Source organism: Vespa velutina, chromosome 1 (assembly GCF_912470025.1).
Source record: "Vespa velutina chromosome 1, iVesVel2.1, whole genome shotgun sequence".
In the NCBI taxonomy this organism is placed as follows: Eukaryota; Metazoa; Arthropoda; class Insecta; order Hymenoptera; family Vespidae; genus Vespa; species Vespa velutina.
This window is the reverse complement of record NC_062188.1, coordinates 11,795,548-11,818,523: the sequence shown is the minus strand read 5'-3', so window position 1 is coordinate 11,818,523 and position 22,976 is coordinate 11,795,548. Positions and strand designations below refer to the sequence as shown.

At 36.7% G+C, this 22,976-nt stretch overlaps 1 protein-coding gene across 2 annotated transcripts in view; it reads left to right on the top strand.

Annotated features, from left to right (window-relative positions):
• LOC124954548 (serine/threonine-protein kinase 17A-like) overlaps positions 1-15,986 on the top strand; it is a 78,187-nt gene extending 62,201 nt beyond the window's left edge. For both annotated transcript variants that reach the window (XM_047507667.1, XM_047507676.1), the window contains exons 4-6: positions 8,005-8,131; positions 9,573-9,801; positions 11,533-15,986. In XM_047507667.1, coding sequence (XP_047363623.1) covers positions 8,005-8,131; positions 9,573-9,801; positions 11,533-12,631 — 1,455 coding nt within the window. In that variant the 3' untranslated portion in view covers positions 12,632-15,986. The remainder of the gene's footprint in view (positions 1-8,004; positions 8,132-9,572; positions 9,802-11,532) is intronic.
• Positions 15,987-22,976: the final 6,990 nt, after the last annotated feature.

Sequence of the window (22,976 nt, the reverse complement as noted above, 5' to 3'; positions counted from 1 at the left end):
TCTCTCTCCCCTTCTCTCTCCCCCTCTCTCTCTCCTTCTCTCTCTCCCTCTCTCTCTCTCCCTCTCTCTCTCTCTCTCTCTCTCTCTCTCTCTCTCCCTCTCTCTCTCTCTCTATCGTGCGCGTTCTTAATCTGCAACTTCATTTGCGAGCGCGAAAGTGCAAATGCATAAACAAGCGAGCTCGGAATTCCACTCATATTTTTGGAAGAATAGTTCGAATAGTCGGACGATGAGGGTTTAATTTACTGTTGCGTGTTGCACGTCCATCACGAAGGTTATAATTCCTTTTCTTTCTTTTTCTTTATTATTTTTTTTATTTTTTTTTTTTTTTTAGTATTCTCGTATTATCCCTCTTTCGTATTTAAATTTATTTTCGCGTTCGTAGGATAAACGTTTATTAATTATCTGTCTGGAAAAAATGATCTCATATTATATATGAAACGTAAAGGAAGTATTATGTCTCATCTTAATCGTTTCGATTGGGACGAAGAAAAAAGAGACGATAAAAATAAGAAAGAGTATGAATAAAAAGAATAAGAAGAAGATGATGATGATCATGATGAAGAAGAAGAAAAGGGAGGAGAGACGAACGAATGGGTTAACGAGCCAACTGACACGGTATTCCGGTTCGATCTTAAAATAACATCATGCCACGAATTTGCTCGATATGTCTGACCCAAATATAGATTTCGCGGTTATGAATGGAAAAATGCACACACGAATTCTCTGGCACTTTTCCAAGACGTCTTCCTTGGCCGTAATCCACGATGTATCATCGAGAGAGTTCGCGGCGCTCTGTACTTTAAAAGAGATTTTCACGTTCGGCAATATGTCGATTTATTTCTAAATAAAAGTTAAATATTCACGCTGTGTATAATAATATCGTAAGCGCGCGAATAGATCGATAGATTTTCCTCTCCTCCCCTTTATCGAAGATCGTTGTCATAACATAGACAAGTCAGTAGAACGCGTTGATACTTCGCAATTTCCTGTATTAATTTGTTGCATCGCGATCATAAGTAAATATGACGTTGTTCGGCTAATCGTGTAATTTGATAATTGAAAAACCTATTAATCGTTTGATCGTTTGTGTTATTCATATCTTTCTTGTTTTGTTTTATTTTTAAAAGTTACTAAAAACGTACAATGTAAATCACGTTAACAAATATGAATACAATTTCATTCAATGAATTCTAATATAAATTTATCTAACGGAATAGAACAAACTACGATCAGGTATGAGTGATGAATGATCTTGTACTGTTATTAGATCGTATGCAAAATTGAAACTGAAAGTCACGTGACTGGTTTTATTAATTAACATTCAGAATGTTGGGTAAAACGATATGATAGGAAAAGGAAGCAACGAAAGAAGCAGTTTCAAGTTCTACGATAGAACCTCCTTGTTGGAATGCAGTTGTCGCGAGTTCGAAAATAGAAGAACGAACTCTGACTGCGATAGATCATTTCCCTCTCTCTCTCTCTCTCTCTCTCTCTCTCTCTCTCTCTCTCTCTCTCTCTTGGCCCAATAAATGCCAACTAAACTGGCGCCAAATAGCGCCTACTTTTCTATCGTCGCCCGTTTGTATCGATTTATCATCGATTACGCAGTTGCGTGGGAGTAATCCGATGAAAATTCTAAGCTAACATTTCTCTTCCTGTCTACCATTATCGTAACCACTAGCCTCTTTCCTTTCCACTTTCGATCATAACGATTAAGGTAGCCATTTGATCAATCCTACGATCGGTAGAGTACAAAGGATAGGAAGAGAAAGAGCGAGAGAGAGAGAGAGAGAGAAAGAGAGAGAGAGAGAGAGAGAGAGAGAGATCAAAGGGAAACGACCTCGAAAAAATTTTATTATCACGAAATATCGTGACTAATTTAACGATCGACGTTAATTTACATTTCATCGAACGTGTTACTAGCGATATTATTCCAGGATCGGCTAGATGAAAGATGAATATTAATATTCATGGTTATTTATGGCTTCTAGATATGAGAGTATAGAAAAAGAAGAAAAAATGAAAAATAAAAGAATAAAAAAGAATAAGAAGAAGAAGAAGAAAGAGAAGTCATGAAGGAGAATGATAAAAAAAACGAACGATGCGTAAATTTCTTAAGAGCTTTTTCTAAGAACGAGAAGACCACTCTCATGGTGTCTTTTATCAATGAACTCTCTTCGTTTGCCTTCCTTCCAAGCAAAGAGTCATCGTTTACTAAGAATCTCCTTCCTTAGTGTTTCGTTATAGCGAGTTTTCCCGATCGATATTAAAGCCGTGTCCGCTGCCCGTTCATTAGACACGCTAGTGAGCAGTGCGATCCGATCGATTCATCGAACTCGAGTCAATGGAACGGTAGACGGGAAACGTAATGCGCACGTTTCGACGGAATACGCACTATTACGTTCGCTGGAAAAGAGCCAGAGCCAGTTGACGACTCGTAAAAAGTCACATCCCTTTATTATTTTATTTTATTTTGATTTTTTTTATTTCTTTATTTTTTTTTCTCTCTCTCTCTCTCTCTCTCTCTCTCTCTCTCTCTCTCTCTCCATGGATTACGATCGGCGAAATAAATTCTATTTTATTTAATGCAAGCTAGAAGAAGAAAAGGAAGAAGAATAATAAAGGAGAGAAGGGAAAAGGAGGAGCTGTCAAATTCGCACTTAATTAAATCCGAGAAAAAAGAGAAAGAGAAACTAACCCATCCATCGGTTGCGTTCCAGAGGAACGATATTTACGTGCCCGTAAGACGATAGTCTCGGCGCGAATGTGCAAGGAATTAATCAGCGCACTTTTATAGCGTGTAAATCAAGCGCAGCACTGCACTCAACGGAACTCGGCCCGAACGACTCTCGTCTTATCGCTCGTTCTCCCGAACTTTATTACATTCATACTGTGTTCGTTCGTGGTTACGCACACAGATGTGTGTGTGTGTGTGTAATGTATACACAGAAGAGAGAGAGAGAGAGAGAGAGAGAGAGAGAGAGAGAGAGAGAGAGAGAGAGAGAGAGAGAGAGAGTGAGTGAGTGAGTTTCAAGCACGCAACGCGAGCGGCCAGGGTCGCTTCCCCTTTTTCTCGACCGCCGGAAGTTTCAATGAACGTGAGAGACGGATCCTCATAAATTTGTTGGCCAATGGTTAAAAAACGTCCTGCCTTTGAATCTTCTTTTTCGCGCGTCCCTTTCGTGCCAGCGGGTGCTTTGTTCCTTAAATATCTCTCTTTCGAACGAAAAAAGTCATTGACCGATGGATAAATGATAAGAGAAATAATGAACAGGGAAGAAACAGAGAGAGAGAGAGAGAGAGAGAGAGAGAGAGAGAGAGAGAGATTTGGTAACATTATGACCATAATACGAACGTGTATTGTACGACGTACATTGCAATTTTGTTTATAGCATAACTGGCCGATAAAACGCATCCGCACCGATATATGATATCCAAGATCACTGATATTATCGCTTATCAATTTCTCGGATTCGTGCTAAAGTACGTGCTTAAGGCCATGTATGTGAACCATTAGCTTTCAAGGAATTTCGATACTTCGTTAATCGAATTGATACGTATGAAAAAGAAAAAAAAAACACGCGCACATGTACGCACGTACACATATACACACACACACACACACACACACACACACACATTTAAACGAAGTATCTTCTTCGTTATCTGAGAAATTTCTTCGTACAGCAAACAACTAATCATAGGAAGTACTATTACATGCAAAAATAAATTCTTATTTACAAAGGATCGTGAGAATCGTCTCGACCTAACGTTTTTCTTTCTTTTTCTATCTCGTTCGTTTTCTCTAAGAAGGATGAACGGCCTTACCAACGATTTAACGAGTCATGTCCTTCCTGCATACATTTTTTGCGAACACGGCATTCGTATTCGAATGTGGTAATAAATGTAGTAGTAGTAATAGTAGTAGTGGTACTAGTACTAGTATTCTCTCATAGTAGTGGTAATATAGTGGTAGTAGTAATACCCATCGATGCCGACGAGCTCGAGAAGAACGGCTTGTACACCTGTTCGATCGATCGTATAGAAGAAAAGGAAGGCGAAAGGTAGGTTCGAACGTTCAGAAGAAGAGTATTAATCGAAGTCATCATCGATCGAAGACTCGCGTTCAAAGCGTATTCACGCTTTGAAATCTCGATCGTTCGCCACCTACGTCATGCATATCGAGGAGTTGGATGCATTTAACATCAGATTTTTCTGTACGTTCTTGCAACGCTAGATAAAATAAATCGTTTATAAAAGGATATCTTTTATATAGAAAATAAAATACATAAGAATATAAGAATATGATTGATCCTAAATATATCAAATAATTTACGTGTATCGTTTGTCATTCTCTCTCTTTCTTTCTCACATCAAAAGCATTGAAATGAAAAATTACAACGTTCTGTGATATCGCTTTCATGGTAACTCGTATATTAAAATCTTATGAAGATCATCGCGCAAACGTTTACATATTCGAGACAAAAGGAGAGAAAAAAATAAGAGAGAGGGGGAAAAGAGAAGATAAAACGATAGAAGAATCGTTCGTTAAAAAGTGTTAAACGCATTAGACGTCGTCATAATTTTCGTTTGTAATCGATAGCAAACCACACCCACACGCGTCCTGATGCAATATGTTAAGGAGCGACGAACGCTCGATAAATGCATCTCTGGACGTCTCTGACGTATGAACTTCGTAATGGTTAATTATGGAAATGTCTTCGTTCCTTATTGAGCGACTTCCGGGACACGAATTGCAATGTGATCCCAAATTGATACCTACGCGTTATCGTATTCTACGTTATATATGTAAGTACCTACGCTTTTATTCTAGAAGGTTCGGATCGTGAGACGCTTTTTCTTCAAGATCGTTAACTTCGAATATGACAAGACACGCTTCTCTCTTTTACCCTATCATTAAGTCTTTTCTATTCAATGTATGTACGTTCGCGTCTGCTCCTCTTATATTATTTAAATGATAAGCGTTCTATAATAACCATAGGACAAAATTATATCAAAAAAATATTATTCATAAATATTATTTTTTTTATCATATATTTTTTCTCTCATACGATATTCTGAATCGATGTTTATATATGTTCTCTACTTTATGCAAACAAAAAGAGTGAGAAAAGAAAAATAAGGAAATTCAACAAGAGCCGAAGGGAGTTAACGACGCAGTTTTGAATCGACATTCGTTGTCGCTTCTTTTAAATCATTATTCGCAGCTCGTCGAGCGCTCTTCGTAACATAGTCCGGTCACGTTCGACTCGTAACTCGGTATAACGAAACGTAACACACAAACCAAATCCTACTGAGCAAAACGACGATATATGTACACACACACACACACACACACAAACACATACATATGCATACATGCATATTGCCTGATTCTTCCGTTTATTCTACGCCGTAATTTTTATTTCTCAACTAACGCGCACAACACAGCTAATATCGAGAGACTTTTTATCGAAAGGCAAATTGTTTGTGTGTGTGTGTGTGTGTGTGTGTGTATCTATCTGTCTTGTGCGCGCGAGATTTGATATAACGTGAAAGTGCACGTAGGAGAGGTCTCGATGTGTGTCGATAGTGTTGGATAAGCGCAAAGTTGTTGAAAGTCAAGATGACGGAAATAAGAGTCACGCATGCGACGATATTACCGTGGGCTTCAATAAAAAGGAAGTCTCCTTCGTGCGGCCAAGAAAGGAAAGATTTCAAATCATCGATAAGTTGGAAACTCGACTGACAAAAACGGAATGGATATGCGATAAATGCGTAAGTGCGTATATATGGTCTTCTTTCTCATAAACGATCGAAGTTTCATCGACACAAGGATTGTGTCAGCTTTAATATATCAAACGATGAAAACAAAAGAAAACAAAAAAAGAAAATCAAATAGAAAAATAATATAAGTACAACGTTCTACATCTCCCGGTTCTTTTTTTTTCTCTCTCTCTCTCTCTTTCTTTCTGTCTGTATGCTCGATGATGTGAAGAGATCGAAACGAAAACTTGCTTCCCCCATGCATTGTTTGAGTCAACATTGTTTCTCGACCACCTATCGTGATTCCAAGCCGATATTTTCGAAGGCCCGAGAGTGAAGTGCTCTTATCAAGTACAGTTAACTCTAAAGATGAATTAAAGAGGGAGAAAACGAAACGAGAAAAAAGAAACAGAAAGAGAGAGGGAGAGAGAGAGAAAGATGCATACAATTAATTGTACAATGACGGATCAGTGAAATCGCTGTGTATCGAATTAATTCGATAACGTATAACATAGGTGGGCACAATCGAATGTGCTTATTCATTCGAAAAGTTCGCTCCTTAAAATTGTTAATACTGTATAAATCGTTGATATATATATATATATATATATATATATATATATATATATACATATATAATATATAATCGATGATTAACATTTACGCTCTCTACGATCGCTTTATTCTCACATAATTATTCTTGAACAATTTTATAAATGAATGAACCACATATCGAACAAAGTCATTTAATTACCAATACACGAGAACGATTTTCAAATGGAATGATTTCATTAAAGAAAAAATATCATTAAGGATGCGGATTCATCGTTCACGTAGTGGTTTACTCGAGTACATCGTTTTTCTTTTTCTTTTCTTTTCTATTTTTTTTTTTTTTTTTTTTTTTTTTTTTTATCGGATCCATTTAAAATGGATCTTCTTTGATCGACGAACAACTCTACGAAAATCTTTACGCAAAAGACTCTTCGTCTCGCGAAGAGAGACGGAGATTTAAACGAGGAAGGTAATGAAAAGGATGAGTGAAGAAAGGAGAGGGGAGCGGAAGGGATGAGAGGAATGAGATAGGGTGGGAAGAGAAGTACAAGCCAAGGTTAAAAGCGAAAAAGTAGCCGAAGCATGCGCTCGCGGCACGATTAATTGGCTCGATTACTTGGTGGGCGCGCATGCGAATCCTTGCTTATTAAATGCGTTTAATTAAGTCGCACGCCTGCTACGTCGGACTGCGTAATGATCGTTGAAAGCCTTCTACCGACTCTTCTCTCCTCCCTCTACTTCTCCTTCTCCTCTTTCTCCTCCTCTTTCTTCTCCTTCTCCCTCTATTCCTCTCTTTCCTTCTATTTTCTCGTACGAGTAAGTACCTACGCTTATGGGTTCCGTCTTGTCGAGACGAGTACGCACAAACGTGTTGTGTACGCATTTTACCTGCGACATCTGCGATACCGTTTTGCATCGACGTCTACCTACATACATATGAATCTACATATACAGATATATATATATATATATACATAGGTATATATATATATAATATAACATACGTATATTTGCTTACGTATACGTTAGTAGCATAAACTACGCATTCGGAACGTTTAATAGCATTACAAAAAAGAAATAAATAAAAAAATGGAGACGGCACCGTTCATAACGCACTTTTTTCAAAGCTAAGTATATCTTCCATTAGAAAGGAAAAAGGGCAAAGAGTTCGAATTTAACGATCGTCGAGTTCTCAACACGGTCGTCGTCTTTTGATAAAAATATGAAATGAATCGTCGGACGTCTGATGCAAGAGGTATATAATATAGTAGCGTGGGAGAAAGAGTGACAGAAGCATTATTTCTCTCTCTCTCTCTCTCTCTCTCTCTCTCTCTCTCTCTTTCTATTTCTCTCTGTCTCTCTTTCTTTCTTTTTCTCTACAGTGATACGGTGTATGAAGTTCCAACGTTGCGAAAGGAAATCGTGCGTTTCGTGACTATCGCGAGGGAAATGGCCTTATGCATATACATATGCTTATAAAAGTATCTATATAAGATAGTTTATACGTCAGTAATATTTTATTTCATTCGATCTTTTCACAACGTAGAAGAAAATATTTTCCTGATTGTTTTTCTATCTCTTTATATATATATAAATATATATATATATATATATATATATATATATATATATAAAATATTTAATAATGTGTATCTATCTATTTTCTTTTTTTCTTTTTTACAGCCACAAAATCTGGTACTAACCGGCGATTTTCCCGACTGTGACGTAAAACTCTGCGATTTTGGTATATCGCGATACATCAGCCACGGTGCGGATATACGTGAGATTTTGGGCACGCCCGATTATGTTGGTGAGTATAGGAACAAAAAAAAAATAGAAAAAAAAGAAAAAAAGAATTTTAATTTAAGAATTAAAAATTAAAAAAAGAAACAACGAAACGTGTTCGTAGTAGTATGAATCCTTGGAGAAGGAAGAGAGAATTTTATAACTTGCGACGAAATGAACGTCCTCGCGAGGATCGATGTATCAGCAGGGGCGCATAAATTAAAAGGATTGCCGCACGAATATAAATATAAATCATTTGACGTGCGCTGAAATCGATCGCCGCGGGTATCCCTTCGTTTTTTTCTTTCGTTTCACGGATCCCCGTTGACTCCGCAAGTCTTCTCTCTCTCTCTCTCTCTCTCTCTCTCTCTTTCTCTCTCTCTCTCTCTCTTTCTTTCCAACGGGTTATATTATTCGCGCAGAGAATCTGGTTGCGTCCGTTGGTGGCTCGTTTCGTAGCGCGTAATTCCATTAAAGAAACAGGGCCCGTTGCATAATTGAACAGAACAAGCCACTTCACAGCCGGCAGTAAAGCCGCACGCGGCGATGATGATGGTGATTGTGGTAGTGATGGTGGTGGTGGTGTTGGTATTGGTATTGGTGGTGATGGTGGCGGCGGCGGTGGAGCTTGCGCGTCGTTTCTCCACGGCTATTGCTACTCGCACATTCGTCAAAGAAATGAGAGAGAAAAGAGAAGAAGAAAGGGAGAAGAGAGTCCTTTTACGATCCTCGTGATTACTACTCCCGCAATTACTTCTGACTCCCGTCTCTCTAACGGTTGTCGAGTCTGAATGAAAACGGTACGAAAGGTATATTCGAAAGAGCAAGAGAGAGAGAGAGAGAGAGAGAGAGAGAGAGAGAGAAAAAGAGAGAGAAAGATTCACCCTTCGATTTATATGCGAGCCGTTTTCGCGCGAGTCGACACAAATCGTCGACTTTCCTGATTGCATCTTTACCGTATATACCTTTCATGTTTATATTCCTTATTGTATATATTGATTCTTTCTTAATGACGGTATTAGAATATGAATATATGTTTCATTGAAAAGGATTATTTAAATATGATATATAATATATATTTATATATATATATATATATATATATATATATATATATATATTTAAATATCCTTTCTATCGTCTCTAATTGATTCTAAATGGTTTGATAAAAGATGGAATGATCTATCGGTAATCTTAATGAATTATTATTCTTCTCTTGCGATAAAAAAAAAAAAGGAAAGAAAAAGAAAAAAAGATATAATTTTTAACGCGAAAGGTGATAGATCAATTTTAAATGATCCAATTAAACGGGATACACTCTGTTGTTGAAGAACGTTTATTTCATCAAGTAAATCTACATCGTGATAGAGTATAACGGCATGCAGACGCAAGCGTATGATTTCAAAGAGTGGACGCATCATAAATCATCCTCTTAAACGTTCCTTCCGCATCCGTGCGTGTTTCAGCCCCAGAAGTCCTGAATTACGAGCCGATCAGTCTGGCAACCGACATGTGGTCGGTTGGAGTTCTACTCTACGTTCTGTTAACGGGATGCTCCCCTTTTGGCGGCGATACCAAGCAGGAAACCTTTTGTAACATCAGTAGATGTCGCTTAGATTTTCCGGACGATCTCTTCGAGGACGTATCAGAGGAGGCGCGAGATCTCATGCGCAAACTCATGGTCAAGGATCCAAGGTGAGTTGATCGCATTTAGATACAGTCGACAAATTATAATAATTATTAATCGATAGAAACCAAATGATTCGCTAAAAGGAATGGACATCGTCGACCGTTCAACGATGACGCACGATTGAATTTTTTCAAAAATATTTTTCTATGTTCGAACAAACGTCTCTTTCTTTTTTCTTTTTTCTTTTTGTATACCATATATCATATCCATTAATTTCCACATAATTTAGCTCACGTTACGAAGGTTAACACGAGGCGTATAGAATGTGGTCTACATTCAGTTACACGAGCCACGCTTGTTTTCGTTCGAAGAAATCAAATAATGCCAACATGCTTCTAACATAACTATCGATGAACAAGCAGATCACATTCGTCTTTTCTACGCGCTGGTATCTCTTTTCACTTGGTCCTATGAAGCGTAAACTCTTTCTCGGTATGTCATGACAGACTTCCCCGAAGACATTATTTACAAGCGTAAGTCTGAGAAATCATAAAGGGATGTGTATATATATATATATATATATATATATATATGATATATATGCACACACATATGCTTTGAAAAAAGATGAGAGAGAGAGAGAGAGAGAGAAAAGAAATGTTGGACGAACTCGTTGAAAGATCTCGTTTCTCGTTGATCTTTCATTTTCAACCTCGCACTTTAGATATACATATATAGACATATATATATATATATATATATATATATATATATATGTATGTATACATACAATTTTGATATACATCATATACTATATGTATAGATAGATCTTCCTGGATTGATTGAAGAAAGAAAGAAACAAACAAAGAAATAAAGAAATCAAATTCCAGCCTTTGATCTGACTTTCATTGAAACGGGAAGAGAACTAAAAAAAAACTTGTAGATTTTCTTATCGTCAAGTAAACGGACAGCTGGAAGGAAGTCTCCATCCGGGCTATCCGGGTCCTTCCTTGCAAAGCCGGGGTTTATCTCGTTGACAACAATGCTCAACGGAAAAACAGAGAGAGAGAGAGAAAGGGAAAGAGAAAGAGAGAGAGAAAGAGAATGTAGGCTCACGATGAGTTGTGTCGAAGTAAAATTTACTCTTTTCTTTTCTCTTTCTCTCTCTCTCTCTATACGATTGTTAATGGACAGGCGTTACGCAATTCAGTTAGTCCGTTATCGAAGACAATTCTATCTCTCGTCCGGATATCAAGGCGTTATGACGACTAATAAAAATGCAATAGGTCTTCTTCTCCTTGTTAGAGAAATCTTACCTTGTTTCTTCTTTTTTATCTAAAAAAATTTTTGAAACGTATGACTCACTAAAACTACACACATATAAAAATATAGGACTTCTCTCGGCGAATTCGTCGAATATATGTGGTTTTGCTCGAACAAAATAGAAAATTTTGGAAGGAAAAGAAAGTGTCGTTTGGCAAAACCCCTTCTCTAACGTGGATTTAATATTCGACCTTCTTGATTAATCGGAGCAGAACCGGATAACGAGTAACTGTACTTTCACGTGATTTGATTATATCTGAAGGAACATTAATGAAAGACTTCGTATTCGACCTGTGTTGTCTTCTATTGAATATTAAAAGTTGCGATAAAAGAATTTATATCTGGTTTTTATTTCGATTATTTTCCATAAAGCTAATGTCATCTATCAAATATCTTGTATTTTTTATCTAATCTCGATTCATATTTCTTACGTACCACATAATTATTCTAATTTGTGTTATTTTTTGTTTCAGCGAACGACTGACAGTAACGGAGTGTCTTAAGCATGCATGGTTCGCCATGTTCGATGATCCAATGCCACCATTATCCTCTTCATTGCCCCCGATGGAAGATTCCAGTTTAAAATCGAAGACGATCTCGCAGCCAGAAGAAGAAGAGAAAAAACAACAACATAACAATAAATCATCGACGGAAGAAACGAAGACGACGATCCCACCTTCAGCTCCAAAATGCTGCGAAACCGAGAGCGCACATATGCGAACATCGAACCTTGCCAATCAAAATGAAGTAAAAACGATGACCACCCGAGCTGTCTCTTCACACACAGAAAATATTTATTCAACTTCTAAATCTAGCCCTAAGCCTATGAGGTTCGGTTTGAGTCCTGACCGTAGGGACACTTTTAAACGTAATATGGAATCGCTGGCTCAAAAATTTTCGAGCACGGAGATCGTCATTATTGAATCATCTTGCGCGAACAGTAAAAACATAACGACATCCTCGACGACGATAACGACGAGTTCAACAATTATGTCCGGAAACGTAAGCACGCAGAGAAGAGCGACGGCTACTCACACGATGCCAGCCGGTGAAGTATTCAAATGTACGCCGGTATTCATTCTTGGCGAGGAACAACAATGTAGCGACGGTGGTAGCGACACCGTATCGGAAATTTCGACGGACAGTTCGAGCGATCGGAGTAGCATTTATTCCGACGACTCGTTGGATTTTATTCTCTATGGGAAAACTCAGGGAGGTGGTAGGGCGAGTTTTCCCTTCGCAGTTGGTGCCGACCCTACGTCCGACAGATGGGAACAGAAACACCACCATCACCACAATCCACGAGCCTGGCCTAGGGAATGCAATGGCGTTGTTAGCAAAGCACTCAGTCGTTTTACATCCGAGACGTCAAACAAGTCCTCAAAGTTGTCCACGACGGTACCACCGGTAGTTCGTGGTAAGACCAGCTTGGAAGCTCTCAGGGAGAGGGGTGGCAATCTGGTCGTCATAAGGGAACCCGTCAGAGCGGGTAGATATACGAGGTACAGCGAGGTTCAGTGCGAATCAGTGCAGGCACGGATTCGACGTTTCCAAGTACATGGAGCGTCCTAAGAAAAATCTTCCTCGGTATCTTTAAAGGGAACACTTGGAAGGCGTCTATACTTGATGGTCATCGCCGTTACATTTTCGGATAATGATCCGTGATAGAGACTGATGCTTTCTTTGTACATAGATGACGTTAATCGTGTACAGTTAGGGTCGACCATGCCTCTTTGCAAAAGAGTTAGATAGATAGATAGAGAGAGAGAGAGGAGAGAGAGAGAGAGAGAGAGAGAGAAAGAAAGAGAATGTTATGTGATAGCGAGATGAAAAAGAGGGCAAAAGAGAGAAGAGGTATGATGGAAAAACATGTATTAATGCGAACAAATGGCTGTTGTATATATATAAGTGAGATGTATTAGGTGCGTATGATGACATGCATGTCGTTTTGTTCTCTCATATTTTTTTCTTTTTTCTCCTTTTTTTTTCCTTTTTTTCCCTTTTTTCTCTTTTTTTTCTTCTTCCTCTTCAAGTATTATTACCAGGAGGTGATCTACACATTTTCGGTGGTACATCATGTATACGTAGATACACACAATGCGTATGGTCGAGATAAAAGAACGTTGTACGGCAGAGATAACGAGGCTTTTACGGCATGATGTAAATAATAGGAAGGAGAAAAGATAAGAGGATGTAAAGTTAGATATAAAGAAAGGGAGTATGTATAGGGATACGCAGACAACTCGTTATCTGCCGTTTTGAAAAGAGAAGGGACAAACTTTCGTGGCAATTCGAGAGCGCTTTGCGAGCATCGATTTAATAGTACGAAAACAGTGCTGTCCTTCGAATTTTCATTCGTTAACGATCAGCTCGTAATGACAACAAGCATATTGAATATGTCGCCGATGTGGTTGTGTTGTGTAATATATATATATATATAAGAAAAAAGTGTTCAGCGTCTTGTTCGACAAATCTTACGTACGTCGTCGTAGCTCTATTTCAGTAACTTTGGTGCCTTCGTAATAAGCGTTTATAAGAGAAGACAAACTCGCATATATATGATTTATGTACATACATACATACATTCATTCGCATGTATATATATATATATATATATATATATATATATATGTATATATAAATACACAAACGATTGTAGTACCTATTCCTTCGCGTAAGTTTGCCCCATATGGCCCAAATACGAATATACGAATATAACAAGAGTCACGAGCGAGAAAAAATTTTACTCGTTCGGACAGTGCCTTAATCGCGCGCAAGAAAAAAAAAACCTTTTTTACAGGGTAGCTCGTCGATCGTGCGAAATTGAGACAAACTTTTAAACGTCTCTAATTATTGTCTTTCCTTGACGTCGAAAGAAAGGAAGAGGAATTCTTAAACAATAATTAAAAATAGAAAAGAAAAGAAAAAAGAAAGAAAGAAAAAGAAAGAGAAAAAAATAAAGAAAAAAGAAAGATAATTTTTGAATCGAAAATTTCAAAGAAATAAATCAATTATTATTCGTTGTTAATATTTTGAGAAAGTTAATTAGGATGTTTGAAATATATATGTAATTTTTTTCTCTCTCAATGCCATCTCCTCTTTCGATATTGCTAATAATAAAACTGCCTAATCGACGATCGAAGATTATAGATATAAAGGTTCGATCGTTGATCATGTGCATCTGGATAAAATGTGGATATAAAAAATATATATTAAGTAAATTACTTTCGCTGAGAGAATATTCGACGGATTTCAACAGCAAATTTCAAAATTAAACGATGAGGAGTACTACAGAAACGACTAGTTCGTATTCGCGTCTCACGTTCAGCGTACGAATTATATACAAGATATGCCCGAGATGGTGGGTGGTTTTCTTTTTTCTTTTTTTTCCCCTTTTTTTTCTTCTTTTTTTAAATGAAACATCGATCTTATATCTATCCACGTTTAGCGACTAAACTTGAGATACGAATGCGGATCGAAATCTCTTGCGTTGGAGAGGATGTATCGTTGGTATTGTAATATTTTCTAAGACGTATATATATTATGTAAATTTCTTGTGGTAAGATCGCGAAGGATCGTGAAGAAAGCGGAGTGACCAATGGGGGAATACAAAAAAAAGAAAGGAGGAATTAAAAAATATTAATTAAAAATAAAAAAGAAAAAAAGTAAGTCGCTCATGGAGACCAAATCTTCCGCGATTTTGAGGAAGAAGTCCCTCGTTACTCCGTTAAATACTAGTCATATATTAAAAGAAGAAAAAAAAGAAAAAATACCAATAACAAAAAAAAAGAAAGGAAAGAAAAGATTGTCATTCGTTTTCTTTCGATCCTCGTATCTCGCTCTGTTATCGTTCTCCGGGCACACGGTCGTTGACGAGGAGCCAACGAACGGTCGGTGTCCTCTCCGATTTTCTTTCTGGAGGTTCACAATTGGAGAACGCGAATAGTGCCTGATGTGTCTCTGAAAAGAAAACGAACGAACGAACGAACGAACGATCGTATTAGTCGAAATGACAAGGCTTCTTCGTAGTGAACGTTTTTTCATCATCGATGATCGACGTAAGACCTTGTCACTTCTCCGTGTCGATATATATATATATATATTGTGTGTCTAATTTGATAATTTCATTTTGTCGAAATACATGTTCGATTAATTCAGATAATTTGAAAAAAAAAATTTTTATATAAATTGTTGCGAAGAAATCGCAATATCCTTTTTCTCTATTAATCCAACGACTAGATCGAAAAATATCCTTATTACCATCGTTCTGTCTCATATGAGGACAAGACTTTAAAACGCCCAACGTCAGGAGAGAGAGAGAGAGAGAGAGAGAGAGAGAGAGAGAGAGAGAGAAAGAGAGAGAATAGTGTTCAAGTGCAAAAAAAATATCTAATATTTGAACGGATATATTATAATATTAAAGCAAAACAAATAGAAAGAAACAAAAAAGAAAAAAAAAGAACGAAATATAACGCACAACATGAAATAGATACATCATAAATTGTCGTTGCACGCACACGGTCGTTACGAGAGAAGTGACGCTTTTTACGCGTAAAATATAGTTTATCCTTTTCCGAACGCGAATGATTGTGTAGTCCCATTTCTTGTATGTTTATTTGAGTGTATGAAAGATTAATGCGTATGTTTGTTTGCCTTCTTTTTCTCTTTATGATCTGGTAAAGAAAAAGGATAAACTTCTGTAATATAATTTTACTATTACGGAAATAGGGGTAGGGCTTGCGTTCGAACAAGTCGAATTCCTTCTTTCTCGAGGCTAATTTTCGTCGTTATTTATTTTTTTCTTATATGATAAGGAAAACAGGTGTCGTATTTAATTACCATTCGAATGTTCTCTTTTTTTTTTTAGTATTAATTTTGTACCATTACGTATCGTTTGTAGAAAAGCCTCGCGAAAGACGAGTTTGCATTTCTTTTTTTCTTTTTCCTTTTCTCTCTTTTCTTTTTCTCTGTTATGTGAACGCGCCTTATCCTTTGCCCGAACTTATTCTATTAATATTATTATTATTATTATTATTATTATTATTATTATGTTATTATATTATTATTATTATATTATTATTACTATTATTATTTTATTATTATTATTATTATTATTATTATTATTATTATTATTATTATTATTATTATTATTTTATTATTATTAATATTGAAGTTTATTCTGATGGAAAACACGTTCGTGTACCTAGAACTTACGACATCCTGTAAATATTGCTATCATTGTATTTTCTTTAATAACGTACGAAATAAACGCTATAAAATACGAGAAACGGCTATTTCCTTTCTCTTTCTCTTATTTTTCAGTACATTCCGTATCCTGGTAGTATTTTCAGAGACTGCAAAAAAAAAATCATGAATCCTTGGATGGGTAGTCGAGATACGAGCACGACATGCGGATTCCTATTTGAAAATATTTTTTCCTTAGTTTACTTTTTTCTTGAGAAAGAAAAAAAAGCTGCCTCAGAGAGAATTTTACTCGTCATTCGCGTGAAAGAATAGATAAAAGAGTCTTCTGTAGATAAACTGAATCTAGTCGATGTAGAATATCATTGGCGCTTTCCGTTTCAAATGAGTTAACTTTAGTTAACTTTCTATTTAACTTTAGTTAAATCCTCATACATTCGAATGTTTCTTTATCTTCTTCCGTAGGAGCAATTTTCAATTTCACTCATTACTCGTGACTCGAATTATTCCAAGACGTATATATTTATTTTATGCTTATTACGCTTAAACATTCAATGGCGTCCAGTGAACTTGGTAAATAAGAAAAAGGGAAAAAAAATTAAAGGACCGCTCGCAATGGTTCCGGACATTAATATGATAAATAATTCAAAAGCCTTCTTCGCATTTATTATCAACGCCAGGAAGAGAGATAAAACGTATTATAATATAACTAAAGAATATTTATCGTCGCTTGAAATGGTACAAATCGTTTTACTATATGATCACGTCATATTGTTAGAATAGAAACGTTGGAATCTTTCATCTCTCTTTTATCGAATAACATCGCACCGATAAGAAAAACGAAGAGAAAATGATAGAAATTGTCAGAGAGGAGGATTAGATCATGTTATTCTAGCATGCTTGTGTTTAACGATCCGAGCTCCTCCGTGCCGCCGATTTAGCTTGCCATTTAAAACGATAATGATAGTACGCACCATCGACTATAATCGCTATGTTACTACCTTCGTTCGAACGGGACGACACGAGACAGACAATCCCGTTTAAAGTGTGCCCACCTTGAAGGCTTACCCACGCTTCGTCACACTTGAATATTCAAGAATTTGTTGTTGAAATTAATAACACACAAACACTATTTCTTTCTCAATGAATTAACTATATTATTCCGATTATTCATAGGATCGATTTTATTATTATTAGCAAACATGGCTGCTTTCTTCATGGATTTTAATCTTTTTTTCTGTATCTTTTGTAAAAACTAACACCCAAGTATTTGCGGTGGCATTGAACGAACGATGAACATGATAAATTCAACGACGAAAGTAGCGCGATATAGTAATGGCATCGTATATTCTCCCTTGTAATTAATTAAAAGTCGGCCTGTCGCTTTTGTATTTCTGTCTGGCCGTCCGTCTATTTGTCCCTCCTCGCGTTTTCTTTCTTTTTCACTTACTTTTTTGCTACTCTCCCATTTTTTTCTTTTTTTGCACAAAGAACTCACGCCAACAATTCGCGCCCCAGACTTTACGCACTAATTAACGAATTATCATTGGAAAGTTATGGATACGTCAGAGTGGTAGACGCTTTATTTGGTCGTGCCAGGTGCCACGTTCTACCGTTCCTAGTGTTGATTTAGCAATTTCTAGGCGCCATGGATAAACGAATGGACGTTAGCCGCCCTCGGCAGTTTCCATTATCGGTTGAAGTGAGATCGGCGGCAGTGCTAAAGGAATATCCGTAAAGGTTCTTCTGTATTTCATTGCAAACTCGAACTTTGCCCAGCTTTAAGATACGACACAACGATAAATTATAAATCTATTACTCTTTCCGTTCCTTCTCTTTTTAATACTACAAAAAAAAAAAAATATATATATATAAGAATATCCTACATCTTGATTTATTAGATTCGCTATCATGTAATCACTCGTTTAAACGAATAGAAGTATCTTTTAAAGTGTAATTTATATTTTAAGAGAAAGTTCGATGTTCATTTAACACGTACTTTTTCATTTCAACTTGCATCAAAATTCGGTCCTGACATGTACGATGTCATTTAATACTCATTCGAATGACGTAGGCAAACATCCGTTAAAGAACACAAATTTTAAAGACATCCATCCAATTCTTTATTCTCGAAACGCACGAATCGTAAAGACGAAATCTTTACGAGGATCTCTCGAGGTCGGGACGATTCAGTCAATGCCATTACGATGATCTCGAGATCGTTAAAAGAGAAGTTTTAAAGAAATCAAGATGCATTAGAATCGAGACGTCGTAAATAAAAAAGAAAAAAATAAATAAAAAGAAAAAAAAGGAAATAAAAAAAGAAGAAAAAACTGTTACTATACGTATAATGAAAATTTACAAAGTTATCGATGATCGACTAGGCAAAACACATTAATCGTTAGAACCCGTGTATGGTCTACGTAAGCCGGTTATTAGATGTTAGTCGTTTCGTTCCTATTGTGTCTAATTCTTAGATCGTAAATCGTAAGGAAGCTAGCACGTGCAAACCGTGCCGCGCCGTCTCAGCAAACAGTGCGCACATCATGCCGATCCTTTATGGTAGTTGCTAATTTGCATTCTCAGTGGCAGCAGCAGCAGCGGCAGCGGCAACAACAGCAACAGCAACAGCAGCAACAGCAACAGCAACAGCAACAACAGCAACATAACACCGAGAGCACCACCGAGCAGTTCATGTCGCCTTCCTTCTGTAAATAATGCCTCGTTTACGGATCTAACAAGTTCGGACCCGCATTTGCACATAGTAAATTCCACGGATAACTACCGTGCCTCTCCTATCCGACGAATTTATCTATTAGCATTGCCTTTCTTCCTTTTTGTTTTCTCTATTTATAAGCTTTTATATTTATTTATTATATATCCTTGAGATATTTAAGTTTTCCTTAAAGACATACTGATCAATAATAAGTTGGAAAAAATTGATCAGTCCATCCTCGATCGTGTCTGTGATATTAATAAAATTGATAAATTTGTTAATAAGCGGGATTTTATGAAAAATCGGTTTGATTTACGAAAATATTCGTTCAAGTTGATCATTTAGAAACTCAGATGATCGTTGTTATTATATCTCGACTAATTATTAGTATCGATTTTGTGTTCGAACATCTCGAACCTTTTACGACATCTATAAACGATTTAATTTTCTTAATTAATAATTCATGATTTTTTTCTTTGACAAGAGAGAATAACGAGTTTATCTGACATGATTATCTTGTCAAAAGGCTCGATCATTTCTTTTTAGAACTATTATGTTCCTCGCGATTTAAACGTATGGAGAAGAGATGAGGATTTTCGAATTTGTCGACGGACATATTTAGAAATCGCCCACTTTCACGACTGTTGGTCTTGAATAGAGAAGGCGATGACATCATTGTTTATACGATCCGTTAGCAACTGGTTGGCCCTTAAAATGCGGACTCATTAAACGGAACTAGTTATATATTATACTGGCTATCTCCTTTTCTCATTTTTTTTCAATCTTTCTTATAGCAAAGTGAGTGCGTTAATTTTTAAATGTTTTGACTGTTAGAAAGATGATTCGTAGAGCATACACAAAGATTTGCGTAAAGATGGGCGAGACTAAGTTCAAAACAGGAAACCCTTTGTTCAGGACACTTACGAGTCGTTAGGGCATTTCTTTTTTGAAAAGAATCAAGCGATATATCGATAAAAATAGTCGACCGCGAAAAATTTATTCTTTAAACTTATGTATCTGACATTGATTAAACAGCAAGAAAGAAAGTGGCGCCCGATGTCTATCACAAAGACTGCATTCTATGAGATAGAAGACCTTTTTGTCCTCTTTCTCTTCTTATATATATATTTTTCTTTTTTGTACTCTCTTTCTCTTGCTCTTTTTCTCTTTCTCTCCTCTCTTAAATCGTTCGTAACGACTTGCTTTCGTTCGTGAATTCTCCTCTACGCGAATTATCTAGCGTAATTAGCAACGATAGAGCGTGCGGAGAAACGAAGTACCGATCGAAGAAATGGCTTAATAAATTCATCTCCCATGTCTATATCTGTTCTCTAAGATCAGCGAACTGCTCTCGCTCGTACTCGCTCGTACATCTTTATCTCACTAATAAGCTTTGTCGCTTTGCGATTTATAAAGCGAGTAACGCGACTCGATCTCTTCTCGAATAATCGCATCATTGTTCAAATGTTCCATACGGCGCGCTGTCCCGATCATTTTATTTCGCCAAAGAGGATTGCCAAGAGGAACTAAATATTTATAATTTGAGTTCGAGCTCGAGTTCGAGTTCAAATTCAACCTCTTTTTCTTATTACAGGGGTCTCTTAATTAGGGATCTCGTGAGATTGCATTAACGAAAAATCATATCTATCTATCTCCGTTTGTCGCGTATACTTACATACGTAGTTACTACATATGTATATACGAAGAGAATACTCCTCTATCGTTCGTGTTTTAGCACATATTTTGTAGCTTACCGGCGAGAAGTCATAAAACGGCGTCCTGTGTGTGTAAATAAGGGAAAGTAATAAAACTCCAATTTAACGATTAATTCCGGCAGAATTATCTTTGCGTTAATTTATTCATTTCTTTTCTATTCTTATATATAGATCCGTACGTACTTACCTGCATACGTTTTTTATGTACATCTATAGTAATACACATACTCATAGAAAATAAAAAGATGATATAGATCGATGTTCGTTTAGCAAGACTTATTTAATAGCGATACTTTTTGGTGTCTTTATCTTCTCGAAGTTCGTTATTTATAGTTGTACGGTGGCTGACAAATTTTCGTCTTTATCTCACGAACCATGTTTTATCTTTCATCGTGCCACTAATAAGCGTTTAATCGATAACTACTTAGATAACAACGATTAGACCCGAAGTTTATTAGTTTTACGAGTCGATATCGTATTTCTTAAGAGTCTGGATATAAACCTTCGTCGAGGTAAAGGTCGGACTTTTATTTCTTTGATAGTTAGAAAAAAGTTGACGTCAAATTAATTCTCTATTAACGGTACTGTCCGCCCTTCTCATGGCCAGGAAGCGCTCGGAAAGATCAAGTTTCACACTTACATATCCGTGATCTTTTATCTTTACCTCGACGAAATCCTAAAGACGTAAATATAAAGAATAAAATAAAATCCTTTTCCCCGTACAAGGACAATGATAGACTTCTTTAAGGTCGTATTCGTTATCGTCATCGCAGTCAGTGACTTTTCATCTGATTCGCAAAAATGAAAATGAGACGTATCCACTTTATTGCCGTGAAGATGTCAACGTATCGTGCCGAGGACATCGGCGCAAATAACGAGCCATCAAAGTCAACAATGACGCGGTACTTGAATTTATTGCACCTGTGAGTAGATCTATAAACAGAAATCATTAACCAACGAAGACGAAGACTACGATGATGACGTTTCGCTTAACTTTTCTTTTTCTCGACGATAAGAGAGATCGAGAGATCGAGAGAGAGAGAGATCGAGAGAGAGAGAGAGAGAGAGAGAGAGAGAGAGAAAGAGGGAGAAGGAGAGAAAGAGAAAAAGAGAGAGAGGGAGACGGGAGGATAATTGATTTCAAACGGTACGCACGTACGATGAAGAGACGGCCTCGTCTCCTCGGTAAATTTTTCTATAGATGGTGAGCTTTCCGCAAGATCGTCGGTCCTTCGTTCGTTGGAAAGGAAAGCCGAGAGAATGATAGATAGATAGATAGAGTATAGATAGATTTATTTCACTTTAATATTTGATTCCGTGTGAATTGCGGAAAATATCTCTAGGGATATGAGAATTATTTGATAGATATCTCATGATAAAAGCTTGATAAATTAGCTGACTAATCGACTGAGACGTGATGTCAGCTTTAAAAGCGTCTAATGAATCAAACGATTTTGATAGAAAAGTCATCATTTTAACTTATCGTTTTGTCTGTATTATTTTTCATTATTTTTATTAAAAATATTATTTAATCATTTTATACTTGAATAACTTTGAGTTCGCATCACGTAATGAATCAAAATGTTACTTCGTGCTGAACTTTATAACATTAAAGTAGAGGTACCTAGATCTCGCGTTAGATTCCCTGTTCTTTATTCAAAACAAGAAAATGACAGTGACGTATGCTGATATCCAACTGACATAGCAAAATAGATTTCACGTTGACTGAAATCCATTCCGTTCGGCTTTAATATCTCTCGGCACGCTTGGAAAGGTTCATGAATAATATTATCATGTGTCTATCGGTGCGAATTTTGCTTTCAAATGAGCATCTCCTTTCCTTTAGTTACGAATAATGTATAACGATTTAAATGAAACAAAATTTCCTTCTTCGTCGAATAAAAACATACTACGTATACGGGGGCTCGCTAGGAAACGGAAGCAATTTCGATATAATCGACATTACTGAAAAATGATGCGTCAGATAGACTAAAGGCCGAAACGTTTAATTTCTTGTCAATCTCGAGGTGAAGTCCTCTACGGAGCAAATGTTCGTATTCGTCATTGAAAATAATCGATCGACGAATAGACGAGCAATTATCCTTGGCACGGTAGAGATCGAACATGTCGTTACTAATTGTCAGCACTAATTGCTTGTCACTATACTCATGCGGGGATCATGAATATTTGCACGTGCATTTTCTGCAGTTACTACCCTCGAGGGATAAAAACAAAAAATTCATCTGAAAAATAATATTCTTTTAAAATTCAGTGTCCATAGATC